The sequence below is a fragment of the Zootoca vivipara genome, chromosome 3, assembly GCF_965207765.1.
Source record: "Zootoca vivipara chromosome 3, rZooViv2.hap1.1, whole genome shotgun sequence".
Taxonomy (NCBI): Eukaryota; Metazoa; Chordata; class Lepidosauria; order Squamata; family Lacertidae; genus Zootoca; species Zootoca vivipara.
The window spans coordinates 30,390,239-30,416,211 of NC_142586.1; the positions used below are offsets into that span (position 1 = coordinate 30,390,239).

A 25,973-nucleotide genomic window follows, 5' to 3' on the forward strand; every position below is an offset into this window, starting at 1 on the left:
GGCAGGGTCCTGATTTGATGCATACATTTTAAATACAGTGATACCTCAGGTTACAGACACCTTGGGTTACGGACGCTTCAGGTTACAGACTCCGCTAACCCAGAAATAGTACCTCGCGTCAATAACTTTACCTCAGGATGAGAACAGAAATTGTGCGCCAGCAGCACGGCGGCAGCGGGAGACCCCATTAGCTAAAGTGGTACCTCAGGTTAAGAACAGTTTCAGGTTAAGAAACTGTTAAGAAGCTCTTAACCCGAGGTACCACTGTATACACTTAAAACTGCGCTCGTCCTTTCAGTCATTTTCCAGTCATTGTTGCAAAAGAGCTCACTTCTGGTCATTTGTAAGGATGGGCTAGTATTGCCCATGAGACCTGTACTGGAAGACTTGTGTGGGGAACCTTTGGCCCTCCAGAAGTTGCTAAACTACAAGTCTCATCAGCCACAGCAAGCATGGCCAATGGCCAGGGATTATGGGAGTTGTAGTTAAGCTAAACGCCTGCTCTTACACTAGATAGGTTTTAGTTGCCCTTAATGCTATCAACAAATAGCCCAGTGTTTCCCAAACTTGGGTCTCCTGAGGTTTTTGGACTCCATTTCCAATCATTCCTGACTACTGGTCCTGCTAGCTCAGGAGGATAGGCATTGTAGTCCAAAAACAGTGGGACACCCAAGTTTGGGAAACCCTGAAATAATCAAATGTTGAGTGTTTACATACCACATACCATTCCAATGTCTTCAGATCCAAATATATGATATTGGTAGCCTGGGATCACTTGAGAAGGAAGGAAACAGCAGTCAAATCTGCAGCAAAGTGATTGTGAACAAGGGCAAAATAAAGCCCAATAAAAATAATCTCAGTTCCCATCAATAGACCATAGCCTATACAGCTTTCAAATTATTGGTCCTAGCACTGAGACAGTCTGCAATATATATATATATATATATATATATATATATATATATATATATATATATATATATTCTAATGCTGATACAAGGTAATGCATTCTAAGTATATTGTGGTTCCAACAAACTAATTTGTCTCAGGAGCACCATGTGTGCTGATAGTGCTGTCATTTTTATGCTGTAAAAAGCATCGTTCCTTTGCTATAGCTCAGTTGTGGTGCTCTGTTCCTTTACATAAAAAGATAAATGCCTCTAGCAAGCCAGATGAGGTTAAGTGCCCCCCTGTATCATCACCGGCTACAAATGTCTGAAAGCACAAAAGATTAATTCCTTCCATTTTGTTTTCAAGCCACATTGATTATTGTTGCGAGAAACAAAAGGAAGGGAAGATGGGATCAAATTGATGCTCAATGAACGGTCTGTTTACATGCACTCTTTTCCACCATAAAGGTGATTTTATACACTGATTCGCTGTGGATTTCCAGGGTTTCAGGCAGGGTTCTCTCCCAGTCCTACCGGGAGATGTTGGGGAAAGGACCAGGGCTGTCTGTATTTGAGCAGATGCTCTGCCACTGAGCTACCTCCCTGTTTAAAGTTTATTTACCACACCCTCTGCTGTTCTTCTCTTAGTTCTGTTCATTCCATGTTTTTATGATTGCTAGAATCACAGATGTGATAACTGTACATTCCCATTGTCAAACTTGCAATGCCTGCAATCATAAAAGCAATCAAGTATCCCTCAGCAGCATAAAACCCAGCTCTAAAAAATCAGCCCAAATGACATAAAATCCAGCAGCAAAACTAACCAGTACTCCAAAGATCCATGTAATCAGAGCTAACAATTCATGGCAATTCACTCCATGAATGCCAGCAACAATTCTGCAACCTTTTCTTGACATAAGTGGTGGGTTTATTCTACAACTGACATGGGCGCATTGGCCAGGAATTGGTTGGGTAACTGTTAAAATGCATTCGATCCCCAAATTAACCACATTCATGTAACAAATTACATCTGGATGAGGCGCCAAAGAAACACACTTTCAAAGAAAACCGTTTTGTGATTACCTTGCCCCTGCAGCTGGTGCATTTGGGATTAGTCACACTGGTCTTCCAACTGGTGGGTTGGGACGAGCATGAGCCCTACCACCATGCAAATATATGTTAAAATGTTAAGAAATGGGCCCCCAAATAAATGTCTGGGTTAAAAGTGGGCCCTGGGTCCAACGAAGCTTGAAGATATCTTGCCTAGACCACAGTTTCTCCTTGTCCATGTTAGTGTGGCAGTACCTCTGTCAATATAAGGTTGATTTGCATGTTCAGGTTTTGTAGATTTCTGCAGATTCCCAGTCCACTCTGGAAGTTTCATCTGCCTACATGTCCTACTTCAGGAGAGTTCTGGATCAGCCTGCTATTACACCGTATATTTCATTTTGCTGGAAAAACAACAAAGAAGGCTGTCACCATAATACAGGCCTCCCCAAGCTGCGGCCCTCCAGATGCTTTGGCCTACAACTCCCATGATCCCTAGCTAACAGGACCAGTGGTTGGGGGAGATGGGAATTGTAGTCCAAAACATCTGGAGGGCCGAAGTTTGGGGATGCCTGCCATAATAGATAATAGAATTGTAGAGTTGTGCCGTAAATTGGTTTAATTGTTGTTAAGGACTCTGCTCTGGGCTCTGTTTGCTGGTTTCTCTGGAATGCAGCTCCTCTTCTGAGCTGGCCAGCCACATTTGGCTATTTCCACTGTGTCCACTGCTGCAGACCTAATGAAGCAGCAATGCCAGCAGGAGAGTTTAGAAGAGGGTTATATACCTCACTATAAAATCCTCTTCCAGGCTTTTTTGCTGGGTTGGAGCCGAATTACTATCTCCCTCGGTCCGGGATGTCTAACTAATGGTCCTCCAGGTGCTGTTAGATTGCAGCTCTCATTAAACCTGGCCATTGCCCATGCTGGTGGGAGTCCCAGTACATATGGAAGGCTACAGCTTCTCCCTTCCTGCCCTAGCAACCAAAACAGCCACCACTGCTGAGAGTTCTGCAACGGGTTGAGCTCCCGTTGCTCGGTCCCTGCTCCTGCCCACCTAGCAGTTCGAAAGTACGCCAAAGTGCAACTAGATAAATAGGTACCACTCTGGTGGAAAGGTAAACGGCATTTGCGTGTGCTGCTCTGGTTTCACCAGAAGCGGCTTAGTCATGCTGGCCACATGACCCAGAAAAACTGTTTGTGGACACACGTAGGTAGCCGTGTTGGTCTGGGTCAAAGTAAAATAAAAAAATTCCTTCAGTAGCACCTTAAAGACCAACTGAGTTTTTATTTTGGTATGAGCTTTCGTGTGCATGCACACTTCTTCATATACCACTTCAGATACTTCTTCAGATACCGTGTGTTTGTGGACAAAGTCAACATCCTCGGCCAGTAAAGCGAGATGACACCGCAACCCCAGAGTCATTCGCAACTGGACTTAACTGTCAGGGGTTGTTTAACTTTTTTGTGTGTGGGGGGGGGGTAGTTATCCAAGTCTGGATTCTGCAGTGGACTGGCATGATCTGCAGCTCCCAGACTAATGTGTGGATTGAAACATGGTCCTGATTTTTGTGATTTTGACTCTAGCAAATTTCATGAAGTGCTCAGTGAAAGCTGTCATTATATTGGATTCTTTCCAATAAGTATTTGTTGCTGGTGCTGAATGGAAGGGTTTGTGTGGCGGCCACGGGCAGTGAAAAAGAGTCTGCAAGTGCCCCCTGGAACAAACAGGATGTGATGCCATCCACTCACTTGCACAGACACTGTTTGGTGAAAAAAGATTATTTCCCCCATAGGGACAGTCATATTCCCGTCCCCAATGCACTGCCCATGTGAGTCTCCCAGAAGGCCACAGGCGCTGGTGCTCATCTAAGCCCAGGAGGTAGGTTGTTCCATAGAGTGGATAATAATAATAATAATAATAATAATAATAATAATAATAATAATAATATATTTATACCCAGCCCATCTGGCTGGGTTTCCGCCGCAGAAAAGTCCCACCCGCTGGTTGCTATCAAGTTGAAATCTATCACCTTGGGAAAACATTGCTAGAGGTCCTGGAGTACAGGAAAGAAAAGGCATGCAGTAAGAAAGAGGGGGAAAGAGGATTTGCGTAATCAAAGAACCATTTCCCACATGGTTGCCAAGTGCCCGCAAATACCCTGTGCAATGCAGATATACAGAATAAATGTGTAATATGTTCGGAGTCCTTACAGGGATCATGAAATAAGGATTAATATAGGAGGCAAACTGTGTTTGTGTGTGTGTGTGTGTGTGTGTGTGTGTGTGTGTGTGTGTGTGTGTAAAAGAAGTATGCTGTGCATTCTCTTCTTCGCTGCAATACTGTGATTTGCACATCCTGGCTGAATGAAGAAACTGGAAGCATGTGCTGCTTTTGTTGCTGAGCTCTGTGTCACTGCAGCCTCTCAGTGTTTTCTTCTCTCTCCTGGCACTGCTGCATGACTCTTTCCACTGGGAAGGAAATCCTTGGTCTGAAACTGGTCATAGAAGTTGCACTTGGCACTGGGCTGTTTCCTCACTGCCCCGCCCCCCCCATTTCTCTTTTCTCTACACATAAACTATGGATGGATGGGCTTGATCACAGCCTGAACTACTGGATGGCTGGATTAAGATCCAGAGCACAACAAATTATGTCTTTAACTCAAGTGGAGGAAGGATTCCCATCTTGTCGAAACTGGTCATCTAATATAGAGCTGAATGGCACCCAGGAGGCTTTTGGAAACCCCTCTGCAGACTATGATGAGGAGGAATTTCTGCAATACCTTTGGAAGGAATATTTGCATCCCAAGGAATATGAATGGGTTCTGATTGCTGGATATATTATTGTGTTTATTGTGGCTCTGGTTGGAAACATCCTGGGTGAGTAACATTTTGTATACTAGACTCCTATAGCTATTGTTATTATTGTTGTTGTTGTTGTTATTGGATTCTTTTGATTTATTGGTTTGTTTGTTTCTCATATGGGATATGTGTGTGTGTGTGTGTGTGTGTGTGTGTGTGTGTGTTGTGTTTTTATATATGTTGTAAGCTGCCCAGACTGTCTGGAGAAACCCAGCAAGATGGGGGGGGTGGATATAAATTTAAAAATGTATTATTATTATTATTATTATTATTATTATTATTATTATTATTATATCATCATTATTATTATGATTTCATACCATCTTTTTCACACCACTTGTATACTGTACTGATAAAACTTTAAAAACCAACCATAAACCAACTGTACAACACTGAGATTTAGAAAAATAATATATGGCTGTTTATTCTGAGGGTTTTGACATGTGTAATCTTTGTTCTTTTCTGTTGGGATATGATTGGGATATGATTGAAGCATTTGATAATACAGCCATCTGAGACTGTTAGAAATGACATTTCCAATTTTTTTTATAAAAAATTCTCTGATGGTAACCATATTTATTTGAAGGATTTCAGTAGCCTTTAACTTGTTGAGGCATCAGTCTTATACTTAGTTAGATGCAGTAAATATCATTGAACTCAACAGATATTGCTTCTGTTCAGATGTGCATAAGATTTAAGTGTAAGTGTCCATTTTATTAGAAAACATGTTCCTAAATCCAGACCTTGTAACGTCAGTAATAAGTGAGGAACACTTTGACCTTAGGCAAATTACATGGAATTAAGTCATATCAAGTTCAATGAGTCCTCAAGCAATATATTCAGCTATTTCGTTTATTGGTTTACAGACCGAACTGCTGCCTTGCTTTTCAAAAGCAACTGGGTTTTTTTATTGCTGTCCACAGAGGAGGGGTGCTGAATTCTTCAAGCCTCATCATATAATCAGAACACATCTTACTTCATATGACACTTTACCCTAAGTGGTTCCATTCATACCAAGAGAATTTTGAATGACGAGTTCTACTACTTCATTCAACAGAATTCTGAATGAAATTATGAATGAACACTCAGCCTGAGAAAGAGGGCAGCTGTTCTTCACGGTTCTCAATGCTGATGGCTCTTGTATCCCATAGTCTTGGTGGTGTTATTTAAGACAATCTCAGAGCTTAAAGCTAACATTTAAATGAGATGTGCCATTTGCCACATGCCGGTTGCAGTTTGCTGAAGTCAGTGACAACGGTGTGAAAAAATGTATGGAGCTTTGGCCCTCCCTGCGAACATATTAATTGCTGTACACATATGGTGTGTGGGTTTTGAGGACTGGGAGGGGAGATAAAGTTAAACCCATCCCTTCTATATCATCCAGTGCCTGTTGAGAAGGGACAGAAGAATTAATCACAAAAATTCTGCACCAATCCAACACGGCCCTTAGGGGAAGTGCATCTGCGAGAAATGGGAAGATGAAAGTGAAGTTGGGTAAAGCATGGTAGGAAGGGAAGAGATAGTATAAAAATCAGGAACTGAGGGAAGAAGCAAACAGGAACAAGAAAGGATGAAGCATTAATTCAGGCATTATAGAAACAAAGGAAAGGTGCATGTAAATGGGAAGTAAGGGAGCAGATAAAAGCTGATAAAATGATAGATAACGAAATGTTGCTTAAAATGCATGAGATGATTTGAGGGAATGACTGATCCCACATTGTTTGTGGCAGGATCAGGGAATACATAGGAAGAGCAATGTCAAATAGAGGTGATGAGGAAAGAAGTTTTAGAACTCCCCGATGAGCTAGAGCTGTTGCGAACATTTCAAAAAGCATGCTCCAGTACATTTGTGAGGCAAGCATGACCCAGCTATTGAAATGCAAAGCACTCACTGCTGCTACTGCCCCCCCCTTAGCTAGTGCCTATAAAGACACACAAACCAGATCAAAGGAAGTAATAGTACCGCTCTATTCTGCCTTGGTCAGACCACACCTGGAGTACAGTGTCCAGTTCTGGGTGCCACAATGTAAGAAGGATATTGCAAGCCGGAACATGTGCAAGAGTAGGGAGACCAAGAGATGAGGAGAGGGAATGTGGAACCAGGCATCTGGCTGAGTTCAACAGGTGTGAATCATGAGAGGCAGAGCTCCCCGCTCCCCTCATCCACCTTGTCCAGAAGTCATAACTGAATTCTGTAAAACAGGCATAGCTGCCAAGTTTTCCCTTTTCTCGCGAGGAAGCCTATTCAGCATAAGGGAATTTCCCTTCAAAAAAGGGAGAACTTGGCAGCTATGCAAACAGGTTAAGAAAGAGGACACCACACAAACATCCCAAACTAATCCACTTTTTGAAACTGAACGGTTACAAATCAGTGTCAGGGGAGCAGGTTCACCAACAGGTCAGAAGGGAGACTGGGAGACTCAAAGAAAAGTCAGTTGTTTTATTTGGGAAATTAGTATGCAACAGAAATCACACAGGCGTGAAGACGTTGCCAAGACTTGCTCTTAGCACTTCCTCTTCCTGCTGCACCTCCTCTTCTGGACTTCTTCCAAGTAGACGCAAACTCCGGCAGGGAGAAAGTATGAGAAAATCCAGCATACCTAAGACAGGAGGGTCCCTAAATGTCAGGAGTGGCTCTTCAGAGGACATAAGAGATTGTAACAGGAAAGAGGAATCTGAACAATCTCAGTGCTCACACACAAACCTTTTCAGTCCTAGACTCTATCATTGTGGAGCCTAATAATTTGCAGCAGGTGAGCCCTAATGTGCATAGTTACAGATAAAGATAAGCCCCACTGGATTCAACAGGGCAGCTAACACAACCAATTTGCTAGCCATCAGAGCAATGAATACATTTCTCATTTTAAAACAGTGTTGCATTTCTATTTTCCCTTCAGGATTTTGAAGGCCAGAGATGAGCAGATGGGTGCTGCATAGGCTTTAATCCAATAAAAGCAGCGAGACCTTTCATCAGCAAAATCCTCAGTAGATCAATACTTTGCTTTTGGTAGTTTGAGCCAGTTTAACTAGATGCATGTGCTTTGTGGATTAGATGCTTAGGTCAATATTAAATTGCACGGCACCAGCACAGCACAGCATGGTTTAATTAAAAAATAATCAAATCTATATAAAAAGCATGAGTGCTACCATCCCTTCAAAGAAATGTGAGCATTTCCACACTAGGAATTCACTGCACTGGTATCATTGCCTTTATTTCTGATAATCTGCTTACCCTTCAGATGTTTTGGACTATAACTCCATTGTCCCTGGATATTGGCCAATGCTAGCTATGGCCAATGGGGTTTGTTGCCCGAAATGCCTGAAAGGCACCAGGCTGGCAAAGGCTGCTCTGTGCCTTTAACACAGGACTGGCCCAGGGCAAAAGACAAGATGGCAGCCACCACCGTTCCCCTACTGAAGCTGGTTGCACCTTAATAAACCAACAGCTGAACCTTCATCCCAACACTGGTGATGGGATGGCATAACCCACTGTAACTGAGGCAGCAGCCCAGGAGAATCTACATGGCAACAGATAGGTATGGTTGAGGATTCAAGATAACTGCGAGGGGCCAGCAACTGCTACCTCAGGTAGCTGTCTCACTCTGCCTAATGATAGGGCCAGCCCCTCTTTAATAGCTGCCATGAACAGCTCTCCACACACACAGTTTTCCCAGGGCTATGCTTCTGCTGAATTATTTCTGGCATATAAAGACAAAGGTTTGTTCCTGAAAAGTATGGCAAGAGAATCACAAAGTCCTAGTGCATGGGTAGGCAAACTAAGGCCTGAGGGCCGGATCTGACCCAATCGCTTTCTAAATCCGGCCTGCGGATGGTCCAGGAATCAGCGTGTTTTTACATGAGTAGAATGTGTCCTTTTCTTTAAAATCCATCTCTGGGTTATTTGTGGGGCCTGCCTGGTGTTTCTACATGAGTAGAATGTGTGTTTTTATTTAAAATGCATCTCTGGGTTATTTGTGGGACATAGGAATTTGTTCATTTTTCTTTCTTTCACAATATAGTCCAGCCCCCCACATGGTCTGAGGGACATGCTGAAAATGTTTGCTGACCCTTTGCCTAGTGGGTGTGGAATTAGTTTATCCGGCACATTTACCACTGCATTTCCCCTGACCTCATTTCTTTTTGAAGGAAGCTCTTAGTTTTCTTTGAAGCAGCATTCCTAAACAGCATGAAATCAGTACTCTGGCAGATATCTTTTTATTCTTCCCACTGAATAGTCCAAGAGAGACTGCTTTATTAAATCCTAAGGAAGGAAGGTATTTCAAGGGCGGCTGAAGATGTTTTGCTGCCCAAGATGAAACAGTAAATCACAAGGTAAAGGTAAAGGTACCCCTGACCATTAGGTCCAGTCGCACACGACTCTGGGGTTGCAGCGCTCATCTTGCTTTACTGTCCGAGGGAGCCAGCATACAGCTTCTGGGTCATGTGGCCAGCATGACTAAGCCGCTTCTGGCAAACCAAAGCAGCGCACGGAAACACCATTTACCTATTTATCTACTTGCACTTTGACGTGCTTTCAAACTGCTAGGTTGGCAGGAGCTGGGACTGAGCAACGGGAGCTCACCCTGTCGCAGGGATTTGAACTGCCGACCTTCTGATTGGCAACCCCTAGGCTCTGTGGTTTAGACCACAGCGCCACCCACGTCACAAGGTAGGGGACCTTTTAAAGCCAGGGAGACATGTTCCCTTGAGGACATCTTCTAAGGGACAAATTCTAGTGGTGGGTAGGACAAGATGCAAAAGTGGACAGAGCAACAGATGTGACTTTCACCTTTGTGCAGAGGTGGCATTTCAGCTATGCAGAAGTCAAAGGGATACACATACTTATCCACTTATCCATTCTCCATCCAGGCATCATCATCACTCAAGGACACATTCTGGTTAGTCAAAAGCCTTTGAGGAAGGTATGGAGCAGGGCCAGTGAATGGTGTGACCTGGGAAGGTATGTATCCTATGGAGAATCCTGAGAGTCGAGCAGAGAGACCTGTAGGCCCCAGTTGTCCTCAGGCCTGAGAGCCCCCATCTTTTCAGTAAATAGTACTTCCCAAGTCATGGTACATAATGTCCAAGGAAAGCCAGTTCTGGAACCTGAGGCAAAACAAATATCTGCAAGCAGCCCACACTGTCATCAAAGATACAATGATAATAAATTCAATAACCCAAAATTCCCTGCCCTTTCATGACACCCAAAACCAGTTACTTCGGGCACCTTCCTCACTCTGCCTAATGCTAAGTCAGGCCCTGATCAATGTGCTGATAGGGAAGAAATGATTGAAGTTGCACCGCATTCTTCATTCAAGGAAAAGGGAGAATTTGGGCAGAAACTGATAGGGGGGAAATTGCAAGAGAAGTCCTATAAATCAGAACATGTTGACATCAGTTATGAGGATAAACACAGCAGCGACGGCCAACTGCCAGATTGCAGTGATGTAAAGGTATCAGAGCTTCTGTTCTGTTGTGGATGATATTTTCCTGCCTCCCTTGAGAGCTATCTTTGGGTTATCTCTTTTTTCCTCCTCCTCTCTGTAGCCTCTCAGATTCCTCTGCAAATGCAATTTATGGCTTCTAAACCTTTATCCAATAAAATCAGCAACGATTATACAGAAAACTTCATAGACTTCTAAAAGTGAAAGCTCCCTAAGGTGGTCACTTTAGACCAGAGGTGGCTAAACTGTTGAAGGACTACAACTCCCATCACCCCTGACCGTTTTGCTGTGCTGACTGGGGCTGATGGGCATTGCAGTTCTACAATGTCTAGAGGTCCACAGGTTAACCACCCCTGCTTTAGACAGTATGCTTCTGAATAGCAGTTCTGAATAGGAGAAGAGGTAAATAGCAGAGGACTTGTGCTCGTGTCCTGCTTTTGGTTTCACATATGCTTCTGGCTGGCCAATATGGGAAGAGAATGCTGGACATCTATTCTGGATCAAATCAAAACATCCATAGGCATGCAATCCATAGAAGCAGCAGTGAGCAAACTCCCTTTGGACAGTCCAGTGTTGGAGAGATGTGCTGTCCATTTCCTACTTGAAAGTGAGCCTCTCTGATGCAAACCAGAAAAAGATGGTGGAGAAGTGTTCTTGTACTCAGGCCCTGCTTGTGGGTTTCTCACAGGAATCTGGTTGGACGCTGTGAGAACAGGATGCTGGACTAGATAGGCCTTGGTGTGATCCAGCAAGCTTCCCTTATGTTCTTACAATAGGTTGATGGCAGAGAAAGGTCAAGCTGATAAAGTTAGGGCATCACCCAATGAACTTCATGTTGAGCAGGAATTTGAACTCCTGTCCAGGAGACAAACTCCCTACTCATCCTTCTTACATGAGTGGGAAAGCGAAGTTTGCTGCCAAGCCCCACGCCATCTGGGATCATGTTTAGAACATTCCACAACTGTGAGGGTGAAGGTCTACAGCAGAGGGCCTTCTCTACTTGAGAATTTAGAACCCTGCACATGATTTTAAATTAAATTCTAAATTCTGGGAGCCTTGACCAATAGAAACAGCTCCTCGCTGCTGTGCAGAGCTTCACCCTCACTCTCATGAGATGCTTTAGACATGATAATGGTAACACACCAGATGAAGTTACAGGTAGGTAGCTGTGTTGGTCTGATGTAGTCGAAACAAAATAAAAAAAATTCCTTCCAGCAGCACCTTAGAGACCAACTAAGTTTGTCATAGGTATGAGCTTTCGTGTGCATGCACACTTCTTCAGATACACTGAAGCAGAAGTCCCCAGACACTTATATATAGTCACGCCAAAGGATAAATGGACATAAATCTGGCAACAGGAATTGCAAGACAGAGAAACCAGTAGGAGAACACTTCAATCTCCCAGGACATTCTATACAAGATCTGAAAGCAGCTGTCTTATTACAAAAGAATTTCAGAAATAGACTGGAAAGAGAAGTTGCTGAACTGCAATTTATTACCAAGCTTAAAACCACGGAGAGACCTGGATTGAATAAAGACACTGGATTTTTATCCCATTATACATGATAAAGCTGGAAGGAATTCTCACCCCTTGCTTTTTCCTGTATACCATTTGCAGTCATTAACAGTCATCAACTGCTATCAGTCTGTCAATCACCCACTCCCTCCACCCTTCTGAGTAATACCTCCCCCCCACCATCTGACTATATATAAGCGCCTGGGGACTTCTGCTTCAGTGTATCTGAAGAAGTGTGCCTGCACACGAAAGCTCATACCTATGACAAACTTAGTTGGTCTCTAAGGTGCTGCTGGAAGGAATTTTTTTCTTTTGTTTCAACACCAGATGAAGTGAGGCTTGAGGTCAGAGAGAATAAATATACCAAGTTAACATTCATTTTCAAACCTCTTGACGTTGCCGTATGAAAATTCATGATCCATGTCGAGTAGAAGGTCACAATAAATTTCCCAGTGGCCTTTTGGATCTGCAAATTAATTTCAACTATGAATTTTCCTGAGCTCCGTCAGCTGACTGGAAACTCATAACAAATGATTTAACAACTGATATACCCAAAGGTGACTCCATTCACTTTGCATGTTAAGGAAGATGAGAATGTTCCATCATTTGCACCTTGCACCAGTTGCTCTTTCAAATTCTTGCATATGTGAATTAACTTGCCTGGACTTTGAATTGCATCCTGTGCTTTATATACCCTCCAACATTTCTCCAACAAAAATAGGTATATCCAATTTAATAATAATACCCCACCCATCTGACTGGGTTGCCCCAGCCACTCGTGGCAGCTTTCAACATATATGAAAACATAGAAACAATAAACATTAAAAATCTTCCCTATACAGGGCTGCCTTCAGATGTCTTCTAAGGTTGTATAGTTACTGATCTCCTTGGTTCGAGAGTTGCATAACTCCATACCCTCCAATATTTCTCCAATGAAAACAGGGAGATCCCAAGGAAAAGTGGGACACTCTGGGATCAAGTCAGAAACCAGGACAGCTTCTGTAAATCTGGAGCTGTCCCTTGGCGGGTCAGGCTTTACAACCATGGTTGACCTCTTAAGCAGGTGTCAAGAACTGCTTGCCACATGGAGCAAAGAGAAAGGCATCATCCAGAGAGATTTACAGCTGATAGACCCTGCCATTGTGCTGCTATGACTATGATTTTTGCTAGATGGAGCCTTGAAGCAGCGAGTGTTTTGCAAAGTGTGTTGTTACTGCTCCCTTGGAGAGAGGCCTGCTATGTCTGTGCTCCCAATTAACTTCTGATCAGCGCTTGGAATTTATCATGCACTCAATCAGCAGATTTATAATAGTTCACCTCTCAGCTCACTCGAAACCTGTCTAACCACAGAAACAGTGAGTGGGCTTTTTCTTTTGGTTACTGTTTAAGTGCACAGGCCTTTATAACTCAACAGGCAATTAGTAAGATGTCCTTCAAGAATGGCCTTCATTTCTTCAGTAGATGAATAAAGGCCATATTTTTAAGTGTTATATTAAGGTAGATAAAGCTAGATAAAGAGATCTACGCTCACATTTCACAACTGGCTCATGGATGATGGTATCGCAATATGGCTGACTTGGTCATGATTTTTACCAGGCTAGCTGGGCATTTTTGCATCCATTCCAGGCCATGTTCTGGAGCCACATGGTGCATCAACTTTGCTGAAGCTAAGCAGGTATGGGCCTGGCCTATGCCTGGACAGGGAGCCACATGGGAAGTGGGAACTCCATGCTTGTGTCTTTGAGTTCCAGGAGGGAAGGAAGGCAAGCCAGAAAAGTCATAAATTCATCAAATCTACCCAGCGGCAGCTGGTGTCCTCTGGACCTGGTGGAGCAGCTAAGATGCCATGACGGTATGGTCACAGGGAAGCAGCCACCTTGTTCTGGTTTTCTCCCCATCCATCTTCCTTGCAGACACTTACAGTGGACACTTGAGCATTGCAATTTTACAAATAGCACTTGACAAAACTGAAAAGTGTCTTATTTTGGTTCGGGGGGGGGCTGTTGCATTTTTGCTGCTGTTGCTGCTGTGGGTTTGTGCCAAAGAAGCTGCACATTGCTCCAAGAATGCCATGGAGAGCTTTATGCTCTTGCCCAGGCCTCACTTGCTCACCTGCCTGACCCACCGTGGCAGAATCTGCCCCTCTCCACATCTCTCTTGGCCTGGCCAGGGAGCAGCTGTGCACAAGGTAAGGACTGCAGCTGAGGAGTGCAGCAGGTCTCTGACCTGGACAGAGTGGAGCGACGCATTGCATTGAAAAAATATTCTTTAAAAACCAACTATGTGTATCTGTGGGATTTGTGTTTGTTTTACCCTGTGAGTTTAGATATTGCACACAGTGCTGTAATGCATGCAGCAGTCTGACAAAACTCTTGCCCAAGACATGCCCTCCAGCATCTTCTCACACAAATCCAGGGTGTGCGTGCACACACACCGCACATCATGGTGCCTCCCCACTGCAGCCACCCCCTGCCTGCCACATTCGCTGCAGCTGCCCCCCACACATTGTCACCTTATCTTCACCGACTCTTTCTCCTCCTCTGCCACTGGAAGTGGTGTGCCTGTTTCTGGGAGTGTGCTTCCAGATGTGCTGTGCCTGTTCCTGGGAGTATGGTAGCAGCCATGGGGGAGGTGGAGGTAGCAGGTGGGGCAGTGGAAGCAGGGCATCCAGGATTTCAAACAGAAGCCGGGGCGGCTTCTATAAATCTGGGATGTCCCACTCAAAGTGGGACTGTTGGGTGTCATGCATCTGAATTATTCACACATTTCTTATGCTCCATCACAGCTGGCATTTTATTGCCCTTTGGAAGGTTTAGTATTGGGTATGCAGGTGGCGCTGTGGTCTAAACCACTGAGCCTCTTGGGCTTGCCGATCAGAAGGTCGGCAGTTCAAATCTCCACAACGGGGCGAGTTCCCGTTGCTCAGTCCCAGCTCCTGCCAACCTAGCACTTTGAAAGCATGCCCCAAAAAAAGTGCAAGTAGATAAATAGGTACTTCTCCGGCGGGAAGGTAAACAGCGTTTCCTTGCGCTGCTCTGGTTCGCTAGAAGCGGCTTAGTCATGCTGGCCACATGACCCGGAAAAACTGTCTGCAGACAAACACCTGCTCCCTCGGCCTGTAAAGCGAGATGAGTGCTCCAACCCCAGAGTCATTCACGACTGGACTTAACTGTCAGGGGTCCCTTTACCTTTTACCTTTTTAGGTTTAGTATAAACCTATTCTTGAGCCTGGGGTTAAGGAGCAGGCCTGGACCCCCTCAACCTTGAATATGCTGGTGATCAACCTTGGTGATGCTGGTGGAGAATGCTCTTCCATCAAGCACATGGGCACCTCTGCTTGTTATTTTGTCATGGAATCTATCTCAGCGGTGTTATCTGTGCAGCAAAAAAAAAAAAAATGGTGGAGAGAGGAATATAGTGGTGGTTTTTCGCATACACATTGCTCCTTCTGTGGTGTGGGGGAGGACCCATTATTGAGCCCTGTTCTTAGAAGCTGGAATTCCCCTAGTGCAAGGATCAGGACTTTGTTAGAGGCAAATCCTCCCAATTGTTTTATTGCCAGGATGAAAAGAGGCATGCTGACACAGTGTGGCAAAATGAATGAACTGCAAACACTTCAGATGTTCTGCAAGCAAGAAAGTGCTGAAATGAATTAAGTATTCCCCCCCCCTCCCTACTCCTCCAAACTACAAAATAAATCCTAAGAGGGAGAATAATATTTTCTGTTGTCATGATTTTGCTAGTCAAATGCAGATTAGAAAATCTGATGCCAAAAAACCCCCAACTATATGCAAAATTGTCAGTTATTTGTTGTCTGTTACGTTCACTGCTATATGCATTTTAATGCATCCTCTCTTCCAATATCGGTTGAAGAACTGCCTCTCAATATTTGGATAAGTGTGAGTTTCACAGGACAGCTATATTTGCATTCATGTGTTGTATTGGAAAATGTGAATGAAGTGTGAGAACCAAACCAAGTTCCTCCCCCGTCCCTCCTGATGAGTAAATCCCACCAAGTTCATTGCGGCTTCCTCCATAGTAAGTCTGCTCAGGATTGCAGGCATTATCAATCAACGAGATAAGCACTGAGCCGAATCCAAGATGGCGCAAATCCCTTCTCATTCTGTAATCCAGCCAAAATTATAATCTCATGGTGGATTCTTGAATTTAAAAATTGGAACTCAATTCAGATAAGGAAACCTATGAGATATGATCACAGTTGACTTTGGAATAACAGGTCCTGGGGGTAGTACTGCAGCCATGGCTTGCTTTGTGAGCTGCTCAGAGGCATTTCATTGGACGCAACTGAAACAGGGTCCTGAAGCCCATGAGCCATTATTTGAGCATTCAGTTTACTGAAGTGATTCTAAATCCTTTTGGGAGAGTGGGTTGTTTGTGTGTGTGTGTGCATACATGTGCATAGTAGACCCATGCTCTCATGTTCCTGTGCCTGCTGACCTCCATGAATTGAAGAACAGAGCTCTGGATTTGGAAGCCCTCTGAACTCATGCAAGTTCCCCATGCCAAATGCCCCCCCCCTGAATATTCACAGTTCTAAATCGCACAGGGAGCCTCTACAAGTACAGAAGGCTTACAACTCAGCATGCAGGGAAACACTGGTGAAGTGGAAGCAGCGGGGCTAGATAGCAGGCCTCCACTTTGATATGAGCAAGCTGAATGCTTAAATAGAGCCGAGCTCAGCAGCATAATAGTAGGACATTGAATGAGCAAGACTTGTCAGAGGTACCTTTTTCTCATTTTCATTTTAAACCTCCTGGAAACAGTATTGATGTTGATGGGCATGAGAAGGTTCTCAGCCATGTCACTGACAATGATGGGATTTTCCCCCATCTGTATATTCGCTTCTGTGTGCCTTCTCCAAAAAGGCAGGCAGTTATTCTTTCTCCAAGACAATCATATGACTTGGGCATCCCAGGCAGATCCCTCCTTTCACTCCATGACCCTGAACTGATCCTGAGCACTGCAGGAGGTGTAGAAACCGTCTGAGTGTACCCAATGAGAGGATCTTAAACTGGGAGAAGGTATGAAAGATTAGGTAATGCTTAGAAGGCACAACTTTGAGAAACTTGGCTCCCAAGCCTTGCCTTTTCTGGTCACTCCTCTTGGACCAAGATACTGTAATTGCATTGTTCTGATTTGTTGTTTCCTGGTGTCCATATTGATTCTTCTTTGCAAATAGTTTGTGTTGCAGTATGGAAAAACCACCACATGAGAACAGTCACCAATTACTTCATAGTAAACCTCTCACTGGCTGACGTCCTTGTCACCATCACTTGTCTTCCAGCGACGCTAGTGGTGGATATCACCGAGACGTGGTTCCTTGGGGACAGCCTGTGCAAGGTGATCCCTTATTTGCAGGTATTGTTTTCCAGGTTGGCAGGGTGGGGAGCTGCACTTTAATATAAATATATAGTGTTATGCATTGAGGTCAAGTGCCTGACCCCTCTAATCCCTGGATCCAGCAAGTGTTAAAAGTTAGTCAAACCTTCTAATTCTGGGAAATTAGCCAAACTACCTTCCTGGCGAGGTGATGGGGGTTAAGGCACTCAGTGCAAGACAGCAAATGGATCCCTCAACAGAAAAAGGCAGAGTTGGTTGGGAACTGTCTGAACTGACCGGGAGACTCCGAGATCGAAGTGAAGCAGAAGTGGAAGAAGACTGGAAGAAATTTAAAATTTACTTAAAGAATAAGCATATAATATATTAGACTTTGTGGAAGTGAGGGAGATAAAATAGAGGTTGTAGATAATACAATGGTGTAAAACAAGTATTGTTAGAAACTGATGATAAATTAATTAAGAAGTAGTTTTGGTTAGAATATAAAAGGTTAGAATATAAAAGGTTAAGATGTAAAAGATATAGAAACAAGGTAATATTAAAATAATAATTAGAAAGTATATAAGATTTAGACTTTACTACTGAAGATATGTAAAGAATCGCAGAAGGAGGAGGAATGAGGAAGTCAATAGATTAGCAACTAGGGTTATAAGTCTGAATTTTTGTTTTTATATTTTTTGTATTTTTGTATTGTTGTATTTTTTGTGTTGTATGTTCTTTTCTGTTTTGTATTTTTTAAATGTTTTCTATTTGTTTGAAAAAAATCTTAATAAATATATTTAAAAAAGAAAGAAAGAAAAAGGCAGAGTTGGGAGCAGAGGTAGCAATGGTGTGGGCTGAAGTAAAAGCAGCAAACTGGGAGAGGACAGACAGAGCAATGTTTGGTGCCTGTTTACAATTCAATGCTGCAGCTATGGGAGAAACAAGGTCCTCTTGGGGTGTTGCCGGATTTGTCTCATTTATATCCAAAACTCTCCCATCGTTTGATTGGCCTTCTTCCACATCAATCCATCATAGAATTTCTCCCACCCCAACAGGCCTTTCCCCTAAAGCACCTGCTTAGATTAAGAGAGTGCACTCTTTCATTAAACATAATGTTATATGCCACCCCAATCTCCAGAGCAGTGCGAGATTCCAGGCACAAATTTCCCACCTGGGCCTGTGTTTCATTGGGAAAATGAAGCACGGCGAATACTGTGGTTTCTTTATGATATATGGTTTATTTACACATATATGCACACAGCTTGAGCCTGCTTTTATTGGGGGGGGGGGCGCAGCATGACACGCCACACGGGTCTTACTTTCTCCAGAAGCACAGCATTTGATTCAACAGACACTAGCCGTTTTTCTCTGCCTCCTGCACTTTTGCTTATCAAGTACCATCTTACTCAATTTCTGGCCCACATTACTTCCCCTCCCTTCTCTAAGATCTTGGCTTTTATCTCTCCAGTCAAAGGGGCCTCATCTCTTTGCACTCTATGGTAAGTTTCTTCAATCCCTTATACAATGGTACCTCGGTTTAGAATAGAATCATAGAGTTGGAAGAGACCACAAGGGCCATCGAGTCCAACCCCCTGCCAAGCAGGAAACACCATCAAAGCATTCCTGACATATGGCCGCCAAGCCTCCGCTTAAAGACCTCCAGAGAAGGAGACTCCGCCACACTTCTTGGCAGCAAATTCCACTGTCGAACAGCTCTTACTGTCAGGAAGTTCTTCCTAATGTTTAGGTGGAATCTTCTTTCTTGTAGTTTGAATCCATTGCTCCGTGTCTGCTTCTCTGGAGCAGCAGAAAACAACCTTTCTCCCTCCTCTATATGACATCCTTTTATATATTTGAACATGGCTAACATATCGCCCCTTAACCTTCTCTTCTCCAGGCTAAACATACCCAGCTCCCTAAGCCGTTCCTCATAAGGCATCATTTTCAGGCCTTTGACCATTTTGGTTGCCCTCTTCTGGACACGTTCCAGCTTTTCAGTATTCTTCTTGAACTGTGGTGCCCAGAACTGGACACAGTACTCCAGGTGAGGTCTGACCAGAGCAGAATACAGTGGTACTATTACAGTACTTCCCTTGATCTAGAGGCTATACTCCTATTGATGCAGCCCAGAATTGCATTGGCTTTTTTAGCTGCTGCATCACACTGTTGACTCATGTCAAGTTTGTGGTCTACCAAGACTCCTAGATCCTTTTCACATGTACTGCTCTCCAGCCAGGTGTCACTCATCCTTTCATTTCCCCCCCAAGTGTAGTACTTTACATTTCTCCCTGTTAAAATTCATCTTGTTTGCTTTGGCCCAGTTGTCTAATCTGTTAAGGTCATTTTGAAGTGTGATCCTGTTCTCTGGGGTATTAGTCACCCCTCCCAATTTGGTGTCATCTGCAAACTTGCTCAGGATGCCCTCAAGCCCATCATCCAAGTCATTGATAAAGATGTTGAATAAGACTGGGCCCAAGACAGAACCCTGTGGCACCCCACTTCTCTCCAGGATGAAGAGGAGCCATTTATGAGCACCCTTTGGGTTTGGTCAATCAGCCTTTTACAAATCCACTGAATGGTAGCATTGTCTAGCCCGCATTTTACCAGCTTCTTTACTAGAATATCATGGGGCACCTTGTCAAAGGCCTTGCTGAAATCAAGATAGGCTATATCCACATGAACTTAATCCATTCTGGAAGTCCGTTCTTAAACCAAAACCATTCTTAAACCAAGGCGCGCTTTCCCTAATGAGGTCTCCTGCCGCCGGTGCCCTTCCACAGTTCGGCTTCTGCTCGTAGACCGAGGTAAGGTTCGCAAACCAGAACACTACTTCCCATTTTGAGGAGTTCATAAATCGAATAGTTTGTTAACAGGGCTGTTCTTAAACCAAGGTACCACTGTATTGTAGTTGCTAATGACTCATTGTTAACACCTCACTCGCAGTAGGCCAGTTCTGACTTAATTAGCTCTAACACTTGGCTCAGATACACATTTGATTGATACTAAATACACATGAGTCTGGCTATTTCCTGGCTTTCATACTCCAGACTTAAATTAAAACCTACCACTAGCTTAATTAGGATTTTAGTATGTCTTGCACTCCCAGATTCATAACAAGAATGTGCTTTTAAAAAAAATGAACTGTGTTTCATTTGTTGATGATTGGCACTCTAGATGGCATTTATCTAACCAATCCTCTGCAAAGACTTCCTCCTCCCTCCTCCTCCTCCTATGCATCCCCCCCCAATAAAATAAATTGGGTACAGGCGTCAAGAAAACCCCCTAAACAGCACACATTCCTTTGCTTTTAACAGGACTGAGAAGTGACTTTTGTTTGCTGGATTGTGCCCATGGAGGGGAAAGTTAATGTGATTCTGAAAGAATCATTAAAAGTGCCAAAGCAACATTTCCCCCCCTCCTTGTTTTACTGATGCCTTGTTGCCCTTCTGTTCCTTTTCCCCCTTGCTAGACTGTGTCGGTCTCTGTTTCCGTGCTAACCCTGAGTTGCATCGCCCTGGATCGATGGTATGCAATTTGTCACCCTTTGATGTTTAAAAGCACAGCCAAGCGGGCCAGGAACAGCATTATCATTATCTGGATTGTGTCCTGCATTATAATGATCCCCCAGGCATTTGTCATGGAGTGCAGCCATGTCTTGCCAGCATTAGCCAACAAGACCATCTTATTCACGGTTTGTGATGAACGCTGGGGAGGTGAGTGTTTTTCACCACGGGACTGGAATTGCCCACATGGCCATTATGGAAGGAAAACTATACAGTTAACAAACCCACTGCATGAGCATCTTATCTTCTGAATTATTGGGTATTGGTTGAAACCAGGACATTGCATGATCTTCTCTGGCACTGGCTTTTAGCTGCCTTTAATCTCTAACTGGATATCTTAGGTACAAGGTAGGAGGGAGATATCTGCGGTGTGGAAACAGCAGCGCATAGCTGCCAAGTTTTCCCTTTTCTCACGAGGAAGCCTATTCAGCATAAGGGAAAATCCCTTAAAAAAAAGGGATAACTTGGCAGCTATGCAGCAGCGGGAGCATCAGATTGGTTCCACCACTGCACTCACACAATGCTGACCTCCTCACTGGCTCCGCCCTTCTCTTCTATGTCTCAGTTACCAGAAATGATTTCTGCATTGGGAAACTAGATGAACTGTGCTCCACCCCACTGGGTGTCTGTGTTGGGCCTATATTGTGACTATGTTGATAGCTTATGACTTGAACATGTGAACATAAAAACATGGGATGAGTCTTCTGTTTTCACAGGAACTGGTCAGGTGCCTATGGGAAACATGCAAACACACTCTCTCTCCCAACCACCACCTCGCCTGTGAAATTTCACAGGCCTTTAGATAGCCCAAAATAACCAGAGGTATCACCAGAATAACCAAAGGTAACTGGATACCTTAAGGACTGCCATCTTCCACAAGACCTTGCAAGCTCATGCATTCAGAACAGTTTCAGAAGCACATCAGAAGGTGGCCTACAAATAAAATGATTGATTGTTTGGATGGTCTCTGTGTCTCACTGCCATTAGAAGTCAGGTGAAGATAGGGCCTTTTTGATGGTGGCACTACACCTTTGGAATTCCCTCTCCTAGGAGGTTTGCTTGAGGCCAAGGAGGAACTCTTCTTGGCTCTGACATTTTTGTTTCCCCGGGCCTTTGAGGTTTTGGGGTGTGTGTGTGTTAATTCTGCTGTTCGCTATGCATTTGCTGTGTCTTTTTTGTCTTGCTATTGTTGTGGTTTTAATTTACTTCTGACTGTCGGGGGATTGAATGATTGGATTCTTCAACGGCACACACACAAAAGCTACCTTACATATAGAAAAAGCAGTATGTGAAGGAAAAGATTGAACCCTTTATCCATTTGCTTGGAAGTCAGTCCTGCTGACATCACAGCAACCTCAGCCTCTGAGTCTCCCTTTGCACCTTATTTCCAGATTGGCCAATCCGAGAGGAAGACTTTTCTCCATCCCTGCCAGATGGCGGTGTCAAGCATTCTTTCACTTCCTTGGGAGAATATTAGAATTAATTTGCTTTTCAGGCTTCCAGAGATGAGTTCTGTGAGGAAGCTGAAATGTCTCTACTTTTCTAGTGCCCCATTTTCCAGCTACGATGGCCAACAAGGTTCAGTTGGTGGCAATACTTAGACCAAAGCCAATAATATCTCATAATTTCCTGTTGGGAGCGCATGGGACTGGCAATGGGATCCCAACTCAACAAGGAACACAACCTAGCAAAGAAGGAATTTCCCTTTAGGGGCATGCCCTGATTTGCTTGATCATAGTATCACAAAACAGGGTCTGCAGTTACATGATCAGCATGTAGTAACTGTTGGGTCATGAGTTCAAGGCATTGAGAGCCATTCAGCAATTTCACTCATGTTTTAACACAGCACCCAGCATCTAAGGATTTGGGGTCCTTGATGATGAAACCTTCAGCTGTCCTGCACTCCTACCCATCCTGTCAGTCAGATGTGATAATTGCTACATTGGTGGAATCTTTAGTTCTGCTTAAAGCACTAAGGTCCTTAAGCAATTGTTATGTGAAGTATGTGCCCTGGGTTTTCTTTGAAGTTCTACCTCCAAATGCATCTACACCCTGATTGAGACCACTTCAAAGGAAAAGGCTCGTTCTTCATCCATCTTGATCCATCATCGACTTGTACACAGCCTGGCAGCTTCTACATTTTTCTCTTTTTTTTAAAAAAAAGCTAAAGTTGTTAAATTAGAAGCCATAAACCTCCAATGGTTGTTGAAATAAATGCTGCAATTATATTTGCACTATGCTGCCTGAAGGTCACCGTGCAGGCAGGTGGTGGCTCTTTATTAGCTTTCTTGAGTCCTGCCGCTTGAGAGCTCAAATACTTAAGATAATGGTAATTTCCCCTGCAGTAAAATTTCAATTACAGTTCTGGCTCCCTGACACAGCAATGTTTCTTTTCAGACCTAGGCAGTTACTGAACCTTCTTATATATTCTGTGCGCTAAGAGAAAAAAATGACTTCATCTGGTTCATGTGAAAGATACAGATTCACCCAGATAACATCACAGTTGCAGATGCTGGAATTCATGCATATTTATAGAAACCTTGGGAGATTCACACCACTGAAGAAAGCACTTAAAGCAGGACTACCAACCACCCAGTACTTCACTGGTCTGACCACCAGGAGGTAACAGGTACTGGGCTTCAGAAGCCAGTGACCTCCCAATTCTGTCTGGCACCACCCCATAACCTGCTACATGTATTGGCTGGCTTCTTCCACAACCCATCAGATTTGCTGTGGCTCAACCCCTTATATGCCAGATTCCATCCTAGATCCTCACCTCACAGTTCAATACTTTTCCTGACTCCACAAGGTTCTGACCAGGCTGCAAGTGGTGAAGGTAGAGTGGCAGTCCAGTCCAGTGGTAGAGCATCTGCTTTGCATGCAGAAGGTCCTCAGCTCAATCCTCAACATCTCTAGGTAGAGTTGGAAGAGACCTGTCTGCAACCCCAGAAAGCTGCTGCCAGTCAACGTCAACAATACTGTAGATGGACCAATGGAAGGCAGCTTCCTGTGTTCCTAACAATCCTAGTTGGCCTTCTGCCCCTTACCCCAGGAGGCCAACAATTTCTTGAAATCTAAGCTTCGCAACCTTGATTTCAAGGTTGTTCTCCATTGTTTTCTACATCTTCATCTTTTAGCAGGGTATTCAGGCAATTGAGTAACCAATGCCTTTGGATGGCTAGTTTAGTTTAGATGGCTAGATTAGTTTAGCAATCTAGTCAGCTGCAAAGTCAAAGTAATCTATTCTATGCCATGCCACTTCCACTTGCTGTTCCTGACCTCCCAAGACATGAACTCCCTCTTCTTTGGACTTTCATTGTATACTATGAGATAGATAGATAGATAGATAGATGATAGATAGATAGATAGATAGATAGATAGATAGATGATAGATAGATAGATAGATAGATAGATAGATAGATAGATAGATAGATAGATAGATAGATAGATGATGAGAGAGAGAGAGAGTGATGATAGATGATTGATAGATAGATAGATAGATAGATAGATAGATAGATAGATAATATATATTATTTGCATAGCCCAGTTAGGAACCCCATTATGCTAGGGAAATGCCTATTACCTGTTTTCTTGGTACTGAGATTAAATAGTCCTGTAATTAACTCTCAGAATGATGCTCTGCACAGTTCTAAGTAAAAGCTTGTTTCACCTTACTCTGGTCTAGAATCAATCTCTGCACTATGGCTAGCACACACATTTCATTGAATCACCATTCCTGGCTGCTGTGGATCAGCTGTTTTGTTTTAGCAGAGAATTTTAATGGCAATGGGATAATTAAGCTTTCTTATTTAGTTCTATGCACATTTCCAGTTCCCTCATCAGCTGGGAACTAAAATGTGCTGCAATGTTCAATTCAGTTCTGCTTCTCAGTGCAAGTAGAAACTTGCCAATAGCTGTAGCAGCATGTGACTAACAGAAATGAGAAGTAAAAGAGGTTCTCCCCATCATTTGTATGACATTCTTCAATAATTTGTGGTTGACAGAACCAGAAAGGAATTTTACTTACAGCATTGATCAGCTGACAACTGTGAAGCTTCTACCTTTCTCATAGCAAAATAGGTTTTTGTATGTTAGGTGTATTTTACTCTTCTTGCCACAACTCTGGTAGCAGAGGGCATTGGGCAGGATCCACAGCTTATGGGGCACTCCCATAAAGGGTCTTTGGGGTGGTGCTTCAAGGCTGCAGTCCTAACTTAGCACGGCAGCCACTGCTAGGTTACCATTTAGACCCCACAGGAACAGCTCACACTATGGTAGGTCCATAAATGTTTGGCAGTTCCCATATGGTGGCCCCAGCAGATGGGCTTAAAGATGAAGCACTCTTGACCTCTGCTACAGCAACTCTGTACCATAACCAACACAGCTGTCTTGCTCTTTTGCATAATAGCCTTATACAGTGGTACCTCCAGTTACAAACTTAATTCATTCTGGAGGTCCGTTTGTAACCCAAAACCGTTCTTAACATGAGGCGCGCTTTTGCTAATGGCGCCTCCCGCTGCTGCTGCACCACAAGTGTGCAACTTCCACTCGCATCCCGGGGCAAAGTTCGCAACCAGGAGCATCCACTTCTAAGTTAGTGGAGCTCATAACCCGAAGCGTTCATAAAGAGGACGGTATGTAACACAAGGTTCCACTGTACTGCTCAAACATTGATCCCTATCATGACTCAGAAGAGAATTTTCTGACAAACTATTTTTCATTACAGAGATTTAAAGTATCCTCTATTTGCAGTACAATTTAGTGGCCTATATACTAATACATGGCCAAAATGAACAAAAATTTGACATATCAGGGTCCTTATAATCCTCCAGGGTTGGAACATCATTTTCATTTTTCTACCATACTAAGCTGATGTCGCTGCCTGAAAATATAATCCTAGATGAGATTCAGGGAATTTTAAAATTTGGGGAAGGCTGATATACTGCCTTTATGAGACAGTCTAAAACTACCCTAAGTCAGTCAGTTTATTGTGTTTTAGCAAACAGCCAATATACACATAAAAAAACCAAAAACAATAATAGTAGTGATTTGCATTTCTACTCCTTAATCTTTAAAGGATACATCATTTCACATCCCTTCTTTGAAATTTGTAGCATGGATCTTTAGAGCCTTAGCAAGAAATTTAAATTTTCTGAAAGATATGTACTTCTCTAAACAAACATTAAAATACCATAACTAAAACATTAGAATCCGATTTGCTTGTTCACAGAGCAGCAGATTAACAACTGATAAAGAACTAGCTGGTCTAAATCATAGAATCATAGAGTTGGAAGAGACCACAAGGGCCATCCAG

At 43.4% G+C, this 25,973-nt stretch overlaps 1 protein-coding gene across 1 annotated transcript in view; it reads left to right on the forward strand.

Annotated features, from left to right (window-relative positions):
- The first annotated feature begins 4,585 nt into the window (after window positions 1–4,585).
- The window catches only part of HCRTR2 (hypocretin receptor 2), a 29,039-nt gene continuing 7,651 nt past the window's right edge, over window positions 4,586–25,973 (forward strand). Inside the window, exons 1-3 of the mRNA XM_088665701.1 lie at window positions 4,586–4,814; window positions 16,957–17,135; window positions 20,566–20,815. Coding sequence (XP_088521827.1) covers window positions 4,586–4,814; window positions 16,957–17,135; window positions 20,566–20,815 — 658 coding nt within the window. The remainder of the gene's footprint in view (window positions 4,815–16,956; window positions 17,136–20,565; window positions 20,816–25,973) is intronic.